We start from the raw sequence: 14,702 nt of genomic DNA on the forward strand, positions 1-14,702 counted from the left end.
GTGGAGGCCAAGGGTGACTGAATATTTTTATTACTCTTCATCTTATTTTTTGAGAGAGGGTCTCTCACTTTTATCCAACTGGAGCTCACCATTTCACCCAGACTCATGAGCCAGCAGTTCCCAAAATTCTGCCTGGGTTTGCCTCCCCAGCCCTGGGCTTATGTGCATAAGCCACCATACCTGACTTTTATGTAGTTGTTGGAGATCTGGACTTGGTAACTTATTCTTACACAGCAAGTATTTGACTCACTGAGCCATCTTCCCAACTCCCTCAAGTGGCTTCCTCCTGAGGGTTTTGCAGAATGTTTTTTTCTCTTTTGAAGAATTGTATTCTCAGTACTTTAGAACATAATTAATATTCGCCAGTTCATACACAGAAATGTAATCATACAAAGATTCCTGATTCATTTCCCTCCGTACTGTTTCACTTCATCAGTGATCACTGTGCTCAGAGGACCAAGTATGTAAAACCAAACACACTCCCCTATGTAGCCATTCAGGTAATGAACCAGGGTTCCTGTGAACTGCATCAGGGAGCCAGCAAGGGTGGTCCTTATGGAGGCCCCAGGGCCTGGTGCTGATCTGTGCTATGATTTGGTGTTTCAGCTGGAGGGGGCAGTGACCTGAGACTCTGGACAGTGAATGGGGACCTCGTTGGACATGTCCACTGCAGAGAGATCATTTGTTCTGTAGCTTTCTCCAACCAGCCTGAGGGTGTCTCCATCAATGTCATTGCGGGAGGATTAGAAAATGGCATTGTAAGGTAAGAGAGACTTTGACTCTCCCTCCCAGTCATGGATCACTGCAGTTTGAGAAATGACTTTCAATGTCTATGTGTATAAATGTATAGTACTTAGAGATTTAAAGTCACTTTGGATATAGGTCTTTATTCCTGTTGTATTTCTAAATAGTAAAGCTAGTGCAATTTGGAAGTATTAACTATAAAATAGTAACCATATGAAAGTAAGAAAAGTTCCCTGCTACAACCCCTGCAGACTTCCCTAGAGGCAATGCTGCTCTTTGTAGTAGGTTATCCTGGTAACTCAGTAAACTGCATTGTGTGTGTGTGTGTGTGTGTGTGTGTGTGTGTGTGTGTGTGTGTGTGCAGTTTTAGTTTGCATAATTGAATGATGACTTCTCTGCCCTCTAGGTTGTGGAGCACATGGGACTTGAAGCCTGTGAGAGAAATTACATTTCCCAAATCAAACAAGCCCATCATAAGGTAAGATCTACATTCACCTTTTATTCTTCATAAAATAGTTTATAATTGTATTTTTTCTGAAGTTAATGCATATAGACCTGAAGAACACGGGTGTCAAGGCTTCTTGAAAAGCCATCCTCTTACCATGCAACAAATTACCTGTTACCAGCAGCAAGCCAACACACTCCTGTTCTGTGGAACTCAGTGTCTGTGTCTTGTGGACAGGCTGGCTGAATGCCAGGAAGCCCCAGGGACCAGAAACTGTTCTTTCCCCTCCCACCTTTGCAATGATAGTCATGTGACTGACTGCCATAGGGATGTGCTTGATACAACAGACATCAGTCACCCTAAACTTGGCTTACAAACTTGCCTTTAAAACTCAACTAGTAGACCCCGCGGATCCCGGCCCGCAGCAGCTCTCTGCTCCCAAACCCCGTGGGAGAGAGACCTCACCGCCTGATCAGGTGGGCACTCCTGAGGATGCAGAGCGGAGGAGACCACCAACACTGCCCACCCCTGCCCACATCCCTGGCCCAAGAGGCAACTGTATAAGGCCTCTGGGTTCCCGTAGGGGAGGGCCCAGGAGCGGCAGGATCCCTGCGCCTGAGACACTGCCGGAACCTGAAGGAAACAGACCGGATAAACAGTTCTCTGCACCCAAATCCCGTGGGAGGGAGAGCTAAACCTTCAGAGAGGCAGACACACCTGGGAAACCAGAAGAGACTGCACTCTGTGCACATCCAGACGCCAGAGGAAAACACCAAACGCCATCTGGAACCCTGGTGCACGGAGGCTCCCGGAAAGAGCGGCGCAGATCTTCCCGGTTGCTGCCGCCGCGGAGAGGACTTAGGCAGTACCCCACGAGCAAACTTGAGCCTTGGAACCACAGGTAGGACCAACTTTTCCCCTGCAAGAAACCTGCCTGGTGAACTCAAGACACAGGCCCACAGGAACAGCTGAAGACCTGTAGAGAGGAAAAACTACACGCCCGAAAGCAGAACACTCTGTCCCCATAACTGGCTGAAAGAAAATAGGAAAACAGGTCTACAGCACTCCTGACACACAGGCTTATAGGACAGTCTAGCCACGGTCAGAAATAGCAGAACAAAGTAACACTAGAGATAATCTGATGGCGAGAGGCAAGCGCAGGAACCCAAGCAACAGAAACCAAGACTACATGGCATCATCGGAGCCCAATTCTCCCACCAAAGCAAACACGGAATATCCAAACACACCAGAAAAGCAAGATCTAGTTTCAAAATCATATTTGATCATGATGCTGGAGGACTTCAAGAAAGACATAAAGAACTCCCTTAGAGAACAAGTAGAAGCCTACAGAGAGGAATCGCAAAAATCCCTGAAAGAATTCCAGGAAAACACAATCAAACAGTTGAAGGAATTAAAAATGGAAATAGAAGCAATCAAGAAAGAACACATGGAAACAACCCTGGACATAGAAAATCAAAAGAAAAGACAAGGAGCTGTAGATACAAGCTTCACCAACAGAATACAAGAGATTGAAGAGAGAATCTCAGGAGCAGAAGATTCCATAGAAATCATTGACTCAACTGTCAAAGATAATGTAAAGCGGAAAAAGCTACTGGTCCAAAACATACAGGAAATCCAGGACTCAATGAGAAGATCAAACCTAAGGATAATAGGTATAGAAGAGAGTGAAGACTCCCAGCTCAAGGGACCAGTAAATATCTTCAACAAAATCATAGAAGAAAACTTCCCTAACCTAAAAAAAGAGATACCCATAGGCATACAAGAAGCCTACAGAACTCCAAATAGATTGGACCAGAAAAGAAACACCTCCCGTCACATAATTGTCAAAACACCAAACGCACAAAATAAAGAAAGAATATTAAAAGCAGTAAGGGAAAAAGGTCAAGTAACATATAAAGGCAGACCTATCAGAATCACACCAGACTTTTCGCCAGAAACTATGAAGGCCAGAAGATCCTGGACAGATGTCATACAGACCCTAAGAGAACACAAATGCCAGCCTAGGTTACTGTATCCTGCAAAACTCTCAATTAACATAGATGGAGAAACCAAGATATTCCATGACAAAACCAAATTTACACAATATCTTTCTACAAATCCAGCACTACAAAGGATAATAAAGGGTAAAGCCCAACATAAGGAGGCAAGCTATACCCTAGAAGAAGCAAGAAACTAATCGTCTTGGCAACAAAACAAAGAGAATGAAAGCACACAAACATAACCTCACATCCAAATATGAATATAACAGGAAGCAATAATCACTATTCCTTAATATCTCTCAACATCAATGGCCTCAACTCCCCAATAAAAAGACATAGATTAACAAACTGGATACGCAATGAGGACCCTGCATTCTGCTGCCTACAGGAAACACACCTCAGAGACAAAGACAGACACTACCTCAGAGTGAAAGGCTGGAAAACAACTTTCCAAGCAAATGGTCAGAAGAAGCAAGCTGGAGTAGCCATTCTAATATCAAATAAAATCAATTTTCAATTAAAAGTCATCAAAAAAGATAAGGAAGGACACTTCATATTCATCAAAGGAAAAATCCACCAAGATGAACTCTCAATCCTCATCTTCGATTGGTTTATATACAAGTGTGCAATTTCTAGGATTGAAAGTAAAATGATGCTATCTGGTGCTGGATAGAGGAGCCTTATTTTTTTTTTTTTTTGGTTCTTTTTTTTGGAGCTGGGGACCGAACCCAGGGCCTTGCGCTTCCTAGGTAAGCGCTCTACCACTGAGCTAAATCCCCAGGCCCGAGGAGCCTTATTTTTTATTATGGCAGCTTGCTATTTTTGTAACATGGTGATTTGGTTGAACACAATAAAGTACAGTAGTAACTGATCTCCCCCTCTTCCTGGATGAGTGAGGGGATGATTAAATGTTGATGTCAGCATCCATGAGCATATTCAGATGAGCTTCTGCTTCTGTTGAAAAGGATGCTGTGTTTGATTGTGGTCCGAAGCTTTGAAGCACTACTTGGCATCTCCTTCCTTGGAGGTCTCACTGTTTAAACATAACAGATTTGATAGCTTGTTGGTAAGGTGAGGTCCAGCTTGTCTCCACTAGGTCATCTTCATGTGAATCCGGTGGTTATACGGTTTTGTTCTAGGGATATTTCATTTTTTTTAATAACGGTTTTAGCTGACATTCATGGAGAGAATGAATCCTTAGAACTGTGCCACTAGTGAAAGGAAATCCTGTCTAGAGTATATTTCTTTACAAAGCTGTGTCACACCATCCTTTGGGCCCTCTGCTGGAAAAGTAGAATCAAGTCTCAAATAATGCCTTTTAAATTGTATCCTCTAGTATTATAGATGTAGGACAGTACTGTATCATACCTCTGTGGATGTAAAATAGCTTGTACCTGCTTTATGATACGTAGTAGTGACCGTGCTTTATCAGAGCTGTTTTTAATGATGTTGCTCAGAATGTTTTCTTTCCAGATGATGATTGAGAAGCTAATTTAAAAAAAAAAAAATGGTGCCAGGTACCACAAGAGTAACAGAACTGTGCTGTTTTCTCGGGTTTTGTTTTTTTACTTTTTTTTTTTTAATGGAGTGTGCTGGATGTCTCTACAGTTTTGTTCAGATGACTGCAGAACCTGGAAAAGCTGTTGCTGCTGTTGATGCATAACACACTGCTATTATTGGTCTTTTTATATAAATATAAATATATATATACAGATATATAATTTGAATTTTTTGAAACTTTACCTGTGCTGTCAACTTTCGAAAAAAGTATCCCCATTTACTGTGTTGAGTTGGCACTGTACAGAAATTAACAGCCATATTGGTCTAGAAATGTTGAACTTAAGTTTTTTTCCATTTGTACAGGGGTAACACACTGTATTAAATATGTAAGGTCTTATATACGTGGGTTTGATTACAAAAACTAATAAAGTATTCTCTAAATTAAAAAAAAAAAAAAAGATCAAGTGACCATAGGTGTGTGGGTTCATTTCTGGGTCTTCAATTCCATTCCATTTGTCTACCTGCCTATCTCTGTACCAATACCATGCAGTTTTTATCACTATCACTCTGTAATACAGCTGGAGGCTAGGGATGGTGATTCCACCAGAAGTTCTTTTATTGTTGAATATATATATATTTTTTTTGCTATCCTGTGTTTTTGGATATTCCAAATAAATTTGAAAATTGCTCTTTCTAACTCTATAAAAAAAAAAACTCAACTAGTAGTTGTAATATTCAAATTATATTTAATCAAAATAAATTTATTTTGATTGTACTGAATTTAAAATTGAATGAACCTAAGTTATCTATTAATTACATTATACATTGCTTTACCTTTTTTTCTCCAGAGAAGCAAAATATATCTTTAAAATAAATGTCACTTAAGGCCTGGGTGTGGGAGCATGCACCTTTAATCCAGTACCTGGGATGCAGAGGCAGGTGGATCTGTGTTCCAGGCTAGCCTTGTGTACAGAGCAAGTTTCTGGATACCCAAGACTACATAGAGCGGCCCTGTCCAAATGAATAAAAAAACAAATGTCATTTGATATTTAACAGCAAAATATAATGCTGTGATATCTTTGTGAAGTTTCTCCCACTCAGGGGCCTAAGCTCTGGGGCTCCAGTTTTATTCCAGCTAAACTGAGCATGAGCCTTGTTCAGAGGATGACTATATCAGAATCAGTCAGAATTAATCAGACAGTTTGCTAGCAATCTTTTTCATTTATGATTCTCCAGAGTGGAAATACCTCAGTTTCAGCATCATAGTCTGTGCTTTAAGAACTGATATGTACAAATGGGTTTTCTTTTCACAGCCTGACATTTTCTTGCGATGGCCACCATTTGTACACTGCCAACAGTGACGGGACAGTGATTGCATGGTGCCGGAAGGACCAGCAGCGTGTGAAGCAGCCCATGTTCTACTCTTTCCTCAGCAGCTATGCAGCTGGATGAAGAGAGGACAGCATCCACAGGACATAAGCACCGTTTTGTGAGCTTAGCTCCACCAGTTGCAGAAGCAGATGTCTAAGCAGATATCCAGGAATGGCAACACCTGCCCCTCTGTGCACATTTCTCCAGCCTCCCTGTTCCTGAGAGTAACCCTGCCCTCATTCAATAATGGTGTGGAAGGCTGGGTCTGCACAAACTAGTCAACAAATTTCAGATCTTTTAGGGCAAATTAAAGTGAGAATCTTGATGCTTTTTCCCAAAAAGGTGTGCTGCATCAAAGATCAGGGTCTCTGTCTCCTTCTTCTTCAAAAAGAAAGAGCATAATTTAAATTGGCTAATTATTTATCTAAAATACTAAACATTATATTTTAAAAGTTTCTAGTATACCCCCTATAAACACTCACACAACCCAATACAAGGGAAAAAAATTAGGACTTTTCAGGATTCAGGAAGCAAATTATTTAGCAGGTACCTCTGCACCAGATACATTCCAGAATATCCGGAAGAACGAGAACAACACTAGGTTGGTTTTGCTGTTGTCCTCTCTGCTCAAAGAGTCAGGGGCAAGAGCTTCAGGTACTTTTGGTTTCTTCACATCCTAATTCCTCATAGGCTTCTACTTAAAATCTATAATTAGTTATCAATACCCTCGGTTCAGTGACTAATTTTCTAATGTAATGGCAAGTCTTTCATCAGCTGCCATTAACAGTCCATCTGACAGCACTGAACACTCACATTGGCCCTGGGAAGCTCCACACAGCACTCTGCAGTGTTAACAGTGTGATGTAGGCACAGCAGCTAGGAAAGTGTGCTACTGTGAGACAGCTGTGAAGGAGACAGCCGAGTGTGCAGACAAAAGGCAGAGTACGTTATTTGGTTTAGGAACCAATTTTACTTATTCCTACTAAGCTACCATCTGAGAATCCTAGGGAAGCTCTACAAGTCCACTGTGGCATGCGACAACAGCCCCGCTCTGCAATGCCTGCTACTCTGGGAACACTGGGCTTTTACTGGAGGTGCTGCTTTCATGGCTTTGAAAACTATTATGTAGCCTCAGAAATATATCATCGTGGGATAGAAGCATGTGTTACTGCCTAAAAATGACTTGTGCATTTGTTATGGAAATTTAATTTATACAATGTTTACAGAACTACTTTTATAACTTCCAGACTTTGTACAACATTCTGCTTATATCCACAAGATGCAATTCCAGAGTCTCTGCTGTGGGGACAGGCACAGGGAGAGCAGGGCCTTGTGGGACCTTTAGGTCATATCGACATGGGCCACATGTTACTCCTAAGTCCACTTCAGAGCAGAGATAACATTACTCCTTTTCACGTTGAAGTGATTGATTTGTTTTTAAAAATTCAGCTAATGTCTAGCTTTCATTTTTTTACTGAGAACTTCATGTTAGTTTCCTATTAGAATAGGGATGCTATGCAGTCTTGGCTTTTTTAAGGGCCAAGTTTCATCATTTATCTAAAGAAGAAAATATGCAAAATATCTGGTCTTGTTAAGCGTGCAATATTCTATTTTTATGTAAAAATAAAAATTCATGGGGGGGATTATTTATTAAGCATGAAACCTAATATGTATATATTAGAAATTCTTTGTAACATGCATGTTATAGCACACATTCCTGGAAGTCATCACATGCTGTTACCTCCTACACACTGCCACTTCAGTTTGGAAATAAACTTGCTAAAAATAGACTTAAACCTGTATCTAATATATGACTTGTGAATTATGACCAGATCTCAGTCCATGGCTGTTGTAGAACAAGGTGTGTCTGGAAGTCACACACACAGAATCACTGGCTGTGCTAGGACCAGTGTCCTTGTCAAAGAATGGAACCAACAAGCCATACATAGTTCACTGCTGGTACACGTAAGGACTCTAGGATGAGACTGTATGGCTGCAGCCATGCAGATAAACACAGATACCATGTGCCTAGAGAGAAGGAAAGAATAGCCAATGGATTAGATTAAGAGCACCATATATACTAGTAGTTCATGAGACAGGGTCTGTGACAGTCTGCACCTACAGTTGGGCTTTATGGACAGCCTAGTGGAGACAGCAGATGTGGGAGGAAACACAGACTTCAGCAGGGATCTGTTTAAGAGTACACAGCTCATTGAGTCTTCCCAGAAGCCAAGAAGCAGATGCCCTTACTAAAGAACAGGCCATTTGCCCCCAGGCACCCCCAGACTGCTAGATCCATTTAGAGTCTGGCCACAGGACCTCAAGGTAAGCTGGAAAATAGCTGAGTCACTAATAGGCCAAAGCCTGTCAGCAAGGTGTCTTCTGTGTGGAAACTGCCACAGGGTCTCTCTCTCCTTGTCCTTGTCTCTCTCCTTCTCCCTCCCCTCCCCTCCCCTCCTTTCCCTCCCTTTCTCCCTCCCTCCCCTACACACACACACACACACACACACACACACACACACACAGAGTGCAAGAACACTCCAAGAAGCCTTAGAGTTACTGAATACAAATCTCAGTGGTAGGAATAGGATACCTCCCCATTAGTTTTTGGCCAATGAGACCTATAACCCTATAAAGAGTACAGCCACTGTTGTTGACTGTCCAAAAAAACTGGATGGTAAGGGCCCACTGCTGAAGACACTACATGCTTTGCAGAATATAGAAAAAACAAGCTGGAACTGAGCTGGAAGCTTTCTCCCTACTGACTAGTTAGTTCTCTTGGTGCCAGAAAGCCCTATGCAGTTGCTGGGGAAAAATTGTCACCATTGCTCCCACTTGGTGGTGGATCCTACATGGTACGCTATCAACATGCCAGCTAGGTTGTGGCCACTGGTGCCATAATAACATGACTGTGACAGATTCAACCAACTACCTTCTAGTTAGATTGAGGCCAGCTTCACAGGCAGGAACTCTGGACACCTGGGCAAACACCTGTGGTGGGGTAGCTCCAAGGATCTAGTGGAGAAGCTACTGCTGTGGTTTTGCTAACTGCACACGATGTGCCTTTCATATTTTTACTCTTATACTTAATGGGGTTGTCAGGTTTGGTCCAAAAAACTTTTGGCAGTGGGCAGAGACTTCTAACTGGTCAGAGCAGGGTCAGAGTGCTGAGAATAAGTGACTTAAATGTTAGGTCCTAAATGAGACATCTATATTGTGCGTAAGTCTCAGTGAACATTGCAGAAGAGGGAATGAAGATAATGTAAGAACTGGAGGAGAGAGTGGGGTGTGGTGGTATGCTGTCTTTTGGGCCTGTCCTATCCACTGTCTTTTTTTCTCTAACTCATTGTGATTACCTTCAGGAGACCTGCATAAGACTAGGCCCATTAACTTTCTGTCACTGTGAAAAGAGGCCCAAAGCCATCCCTGTCCCAAGGATTTATAGATAGTTAGTGGCTGCTAATAGGGAGTGGTTCACAAGCCACGGTATCTGCCCCTCTCCCCCAACTTGAGCATTTATAGCATTTGTGAGATGCTCACAAAGTCCCACTTCTCTGAGGAGTTGTTGGCAGTTAACTGGCTCTGGTTAACTAAAGGTTTATGGATGGTTAACAGTGCTGGGGGAGGGTCTCACAAGATCCCACCCCTACCAGAGAATTTATATTAATGGTTGCTCTGAGGAGAGGCTCACAAGGTCATGCCCCTTCCTAATGATACTTACAGGAGGAGAATTTTTTCCTTCAGTGGTATCCATGCTTCTGTAGCCCCAATTAAACACATTGGTTCACCGTTCTTCACTTGAGTTAAATCATTTGTTTCTGTCTCTGGGGTCCTATCTGAGGTGAGATGTTTGTTCTTGTCTCCTCAGGAAAGTTCACACAACAGTGGCTTTTTAAGAAGCCCCATCTGTTCATTTTAGTTGGCCTATAAATTTCTACCACTAGGAATAGATAAGGCAGCTCCCATTCCTTAATTTTAGTTTTTGTTCTAAAATGCTAAATTTCAACCTGTCATATCCTTAAATGAACTTTACACATCAGTTCCAAAACCAGCTTCTCATTTTGACTAGAGAATGTCTGCCCTTCTCCTTGTGGCAGACATGTGTTGAGAACAGAGCTGAGGACATATCACATAGCCTAGCTGCTCTCCCTCCTGGTCATTGCAGGCTGCTAAGAAGCCACAGGTGGAGGTGATCTAGAGAGCCCCCTACCACGGAGCTACATCCCCAGCCCTTATTTGGTATGACGAAGTTTCTGTGTATCTTAGGCTAGCCTGAAACTTCCAATCCTCCTGAGCTCTAAGATAACATGCCCAGGTAAAAAGCATTTTTAGTAACTAAAGTGTTGTTACAACATAGTGGACGGATAGAATTATAAGTGAACTGAGACATCAAAGTGTTGAATAGTACACATTCCAAGTCCTCGGTGTCAGCAGCAGGTCCAGGCCAGGGATGGGAAGGAGCATCTTCCTGTATCCCAGCCCTGGCACTAGGGAAGGGGGTAGAGTAGCAGATGTCTGCAGTCACAGAAGGCACAGGGGTGGGAACTGCTGCTCCTCTGCCTGCATCTGTGTTGTATTGCAGCTTTTCAGTCTGGTTTAGTGTTTTTCTGTCCTGGGGAACTCAGCAGCAGTGCTTTATTAGTGTAAGCCTGCCAATCACATGTCTTCCCTCTGCCTGCCTGCCTGGATATCTAAGGATGCAGACAAGAGAGAGGCCAGATACTCCCCGGCCCTTTAAGTTTTTTCCTGGCTCTCTGGTTTCCACTATTTTGGATAACTTGCTAAAGCCCCATCTTACCAAAGAGCTTCATACAGTGTAAAGAAAGTACAGAAAGGTAGGAAGAGAAGAAAACGGCACCATGGTTTTACTTTATGTTGTTATCTTTCTCAGGAGCCCCCTTTCATTGTTGATTACCCTTTAGCTATTCCCTTTGGTCCCTACCTAAGCAAAAAATGTTTCAAGTTGTTCCCAAATGTGTCTCATGTTTTGGACAGCTTTATCATTTTTTTCCCTGAGAATTCTTCTAATCAGGGCAACATTTTACGCATTATGAAACCTAGACACTTCAAAAGCCAGCAGGCTTAGTTAGTTAGCACGTTCCTCAGAGAAGCAGGGGAGGGAGGAGAGTTGGGGGATAGAGACTTGCCATTTGAAAGGGCAGTTCAGCGGGAAGGCCAAAGGAGCTCAGGAAAAGCACATTTAGATAGAGCCCTGTAACATGCATGGCTCATCAGATATTTCTTCCAGGTATGTCCAATGTAAAACCACAATTTAAGAAGCAGCTAGCTATAGTTGCTTTTAAAAAAAACAAGTAAATGAACTGCACATTACATGACATAGACAAAAAGGCATAGCCTGCTGCTATTGGAGGGAAATTCTGTAACACAGGCCTCTGAACACTGAGGCTGGTATCAGTGTTCCTGCTGAAGCCTTGGGAGTTTCTTCCCTCATGAGCAGAGCCAGTGAGAGGTGGGTTTTAAAAAGATGATCCTGTGGCAAGTTTGGCTGATTCCCAGTGTCTCACCCAGCTTCTATTGACTGATCACAAGAAGCCTTCTTTTCATTCTCAAATTTTGATATTGTCCAAATCGTTTTTAAAACCCAGTTCAAAAGTTTTTTAAAATGTTGTTTTCTGAGATTTTAGTTAAATCTTCACTATAGTTTTCCTAGTGGTTGAATAGTTTAGATTCCTTTCCTGTTGCTGTGATATATATCTTGACAAAAGCTACTTGTTAAATAAGAATGGGAATGATAGAGTTGGACACATGTGTCCTATCAGAGATCATCACAGCTACATTTAGATCTACTGAAAATTTCTTATTTAGATCTCTTTTTGAGAATGAAAGCTCAATTGTTGTCTGCTGTACCAGAAGTGCTTGGTTTCTTTGAGTTGGCTGCCCCTCTGCCCTTTACTCAACACTAAATCAACTCTGTTGTTTTCAATTATCCTTGATCATTATATATTTAGATCATTATATTTAATGTCTCCCAGAGATCTGCTATGTTGCTCCTTTGGTCCCCAGAAGGGCGGGCGGCTAGTGGAAGAGGGTAGGGTCTTTGTGTAGGAGGTTGCCCAAGGGGATGCAACTTCTCCCTCCAGAGCACTAGAGGCTGAACATCGCTCTGTGTGTGCGTAAGACAAGAAAAGGCCTGGGAGAGACGGAAGAGTCCCAGTGGCCACCCAATCCACCAGAGAGTTTATCTATTGACATGGAATACATGGGAATACAACTGAACTTGTTAGAATTCTGGTAAAAGGAAACCTACGATCAACTTTCCTGCAGCTGGTGTGTAGGAAGAGTGAACGACTGAGCCAGGGATTGCAGGAGAGATGGTGGATCCGAGAGTAAAAACAGTAGACACAATTTTATGCTGATTGAATTTTCAACTGTAGTGACCATAGGGTCTCACTTAGTCTCTGCCTTGCGACTATTACTGGCTAAATCGTTGGGACGTCAATTAATTCTGAGGCCAAAAGGGACTCCTGAGAGCTGTAAAGACAATCAGCGTGATTTTCCACCCCACTGGGCCTTTCTGACCTCTTTGGGCAGTTCGACTCAGTCACTGTACCGTGCACGGTACCGTGAGGCATGTCAGAAAGATCTGCGAAAATCTAAGGCATCCTCTATAGTGTGACTTTCTGCAGGGTTAGGGAAGGTAGACAGGAGGAAGATTTTCAAGAAATGTCAGTGGTGTTTATAGACAGAAGTAGTACGGCCTCCTTCTTTATGCATCTACTGCCTGAAACGTTTTCCCTGCTTCTGCCTTCAGAGGGCTTTGTATTATTTCATGAGTTGGAAAACAGACGTGACTGAAGCTGCGTCTCAAGGAAGAGGAGTTTGGTAATTCATCCGTTTACAGCGAGACACACAAAACACAGTTCCATTAGGACAAGGCTTGGCAGGCCACTGGGAGTCGCCAGGATTCCCTGCAGCAGCAGCTCCTTGCTGTTCACTTGCACTCTTGGTGACTGGCTGGGAGGCAGTTGCTCTGCCAAGCCAGGTCGGGTGGCGGTCTTGCCCGCGTTGCTTAGCGACGTCTGCGTAAGATTGGTGCGCATTTCCAGATGTTCAGCATCTGCACTAACTGTGCCCACCTTCCTCCGTGTGAGGCACCCTAGGTGTCCCCAGGTGAAGTACCCTGAGCTGGCTGTCCCCACTCTGCACTTGGGGATCTTCCTGGAGCCATGAACCCTCCAAGGCTGCGCGCTCCCCGGGAGGGCCGGTCTGGGTGAGGCCCGGGTCCAGGGGCGCGCAAAGCCCGGAGTGGGAGCCCCAGTGACGCACCAGTGACGTCGGCGGCGGCGGGCGGGATTTCCCGGCCCCTCCCGGCGCGGGAGGAGACCTGCTGCGGAGTGGGTGCGAGGGAGTGGGTGCGGTCAGCGTGGCGCAGCGGCAAGGGTTGGGAGTCACCGCCTTGCACCCCGTGGGCCCGCTGCGCAGACCCGGAGCCCCGCTTGCGGGTGGCTTTGCTGTGGCTTGGGCTCCGCGCTGCTTCCCCCTTTCTCCCCAGACGCGCAGGTCCTCTGTGGCCCGGGACCCCGCGAGTGGTGACACGGGGCGCGCTTTCACAGAGCCCGGGGCTCGCGATGCCGCTTGGCCTGGCCGCCCCCGTCGAGCGCCACGCCGGGGACCCAGCCCACGTCTGAGCGGCACCGGCTGCGCGCCGGCTGCGGTAAGTGGCGCCCGAGCCCCCGGGAGGGCGCGGTGCCTCGTCGGGGAACCTCGGCCCCGGGCCCCGACAGCTCCGTGAGTCCCTGGCCGAAATCAAAAGTCTCGGAACTAGAGAGACATTCTGGCTCCCTTCTCTGGAGGTGCCGCGGCACGGGTCACAAAGACCTGTGGTTCGTTGTGGTGGCGGCCTCTTGGTGCACGGCCGCGGGGAGCCTCCAGCCTGAGCCTCCGTAATGTCCACAGGTAGCAGGGGCCTCGAGGGACACAGCCAAGTACCCTAGGGTCGAGGAGGGCCGAGGCTTCCAGGGGACCCTTCTTCATGGGGGAGAGGGTGGCATAGAGACTGGCCGGTCATGACCATAAGGGACACCACCTCGTACCCCCAAACCCACCCCACCCCCCTCATCCCTCGTGCAGAGGACCACAGAAGATGGATGGCATGGACACTGATCGTTTTGTTTGGAGCAGTGTTTTGGCGGGGGGTTCGCAGACGCCCTCTGCTTTCCCGACGCCAGGACACCTGCCTCGGGTAGAGGGGAGAGCCTGTTGACCTGGGTGAGTTTGTGCTCTCCCTCTCGATGGCGACTGTCCCCGAAGCAGGTGCTGAAACGCACTGCTGAGCTCATGGGGCATAGCTTTGGGAGAGCGAGCTTTGCTTTAATTTTTAGTCTTCTGGGAAATAATAAGACGAGATGCCAATGGCTGCAAAAGGCTCCATCATTTATCCTAATCTGCTTCTTGTCGTGTATTTCGAGCTAAGATGTGAGTGAGGATACTTCCAAATGTGAAAGTTTGATCCAGCGATAGATAAATCCTGTCCTCGGCTCCCAGGCCTCCCAGGTCTGTAAAAGGCTGGCAGCAGGCAGGCTTGCGTTTCAGCCAGAGCAAACCGGCAAGGCTGTGCTGGGTACTGGTGAAAAGGCTCCAGAGCGAGGTGTGATGGCCCCCACTGCTGCAGCAAGGCACTT

At 45.0% G+C, this 14,702-nt stretch overlaps 2 protein-coding genes across 4 annotated transcripts in view; both read left to right on the forward strand.

Moving 5' to 3' along the window:
* Positions 1-7,856, forward strand: part of Lyst (lysosomal trafficking regulator) — a 202,142-nt gene extending 194,286 nt beyond the window's left edge. For both annotated transcript variants that reach the window (NM_053518.2, XM_063276780.1), the window contains 3 exons: positions 607-763; positions 1,151-1,222; positions 6,003-7,856. In NM_053518.2, the coding sequence (NP_445970.2) occupies positions 607-763; positions 1,151-1,222; positions 6,003-6,141 (368 nt within the window). In that variant the 3' untranslated portion in view covers positions 6,142-7,856. The remainder of the gene's footprint in view (positions 1-606; positions 764-1,150; positions 1,223-6,002) is intronic.
* Positions 7,857-12,996: 5,140 nt separating this feature from the next.
* The window catches only part of Gng4 (G protein subunit gamma 4), a 48,919-nt gene continuing 47,213 nt past the window's right edge, over positions 12,997-14,702 (forward strand). The window contains exon 1 of one of the 2 annotated variants that reach the window (XM_008771924.4): positions 12,997-13,191. The gene's annotated coding sequence lies outside the window, so the exon portion shown is untranslated. Of the gene's footprint in view, positions 13,192-13,400; positions 13,736-14,702 lie in introns of those variants that run through there. The other variant, NM_001400370.1, reaches the window with a different exon arrangement.

This window comes from Rattus norvegicus, chromosome 17, assembly GCF_036323735.1.
Source record: "Rattus norvegicus strain BN/NHsdMcwi chromosome 17, GRCr8, whole genome shotgun sequence".
Lineage (NCBI taxonomy): Eukaryota > Metazoa > Chordata > Mammalia > Rodentia > Muridae > Rattus > Rattus norvegicus.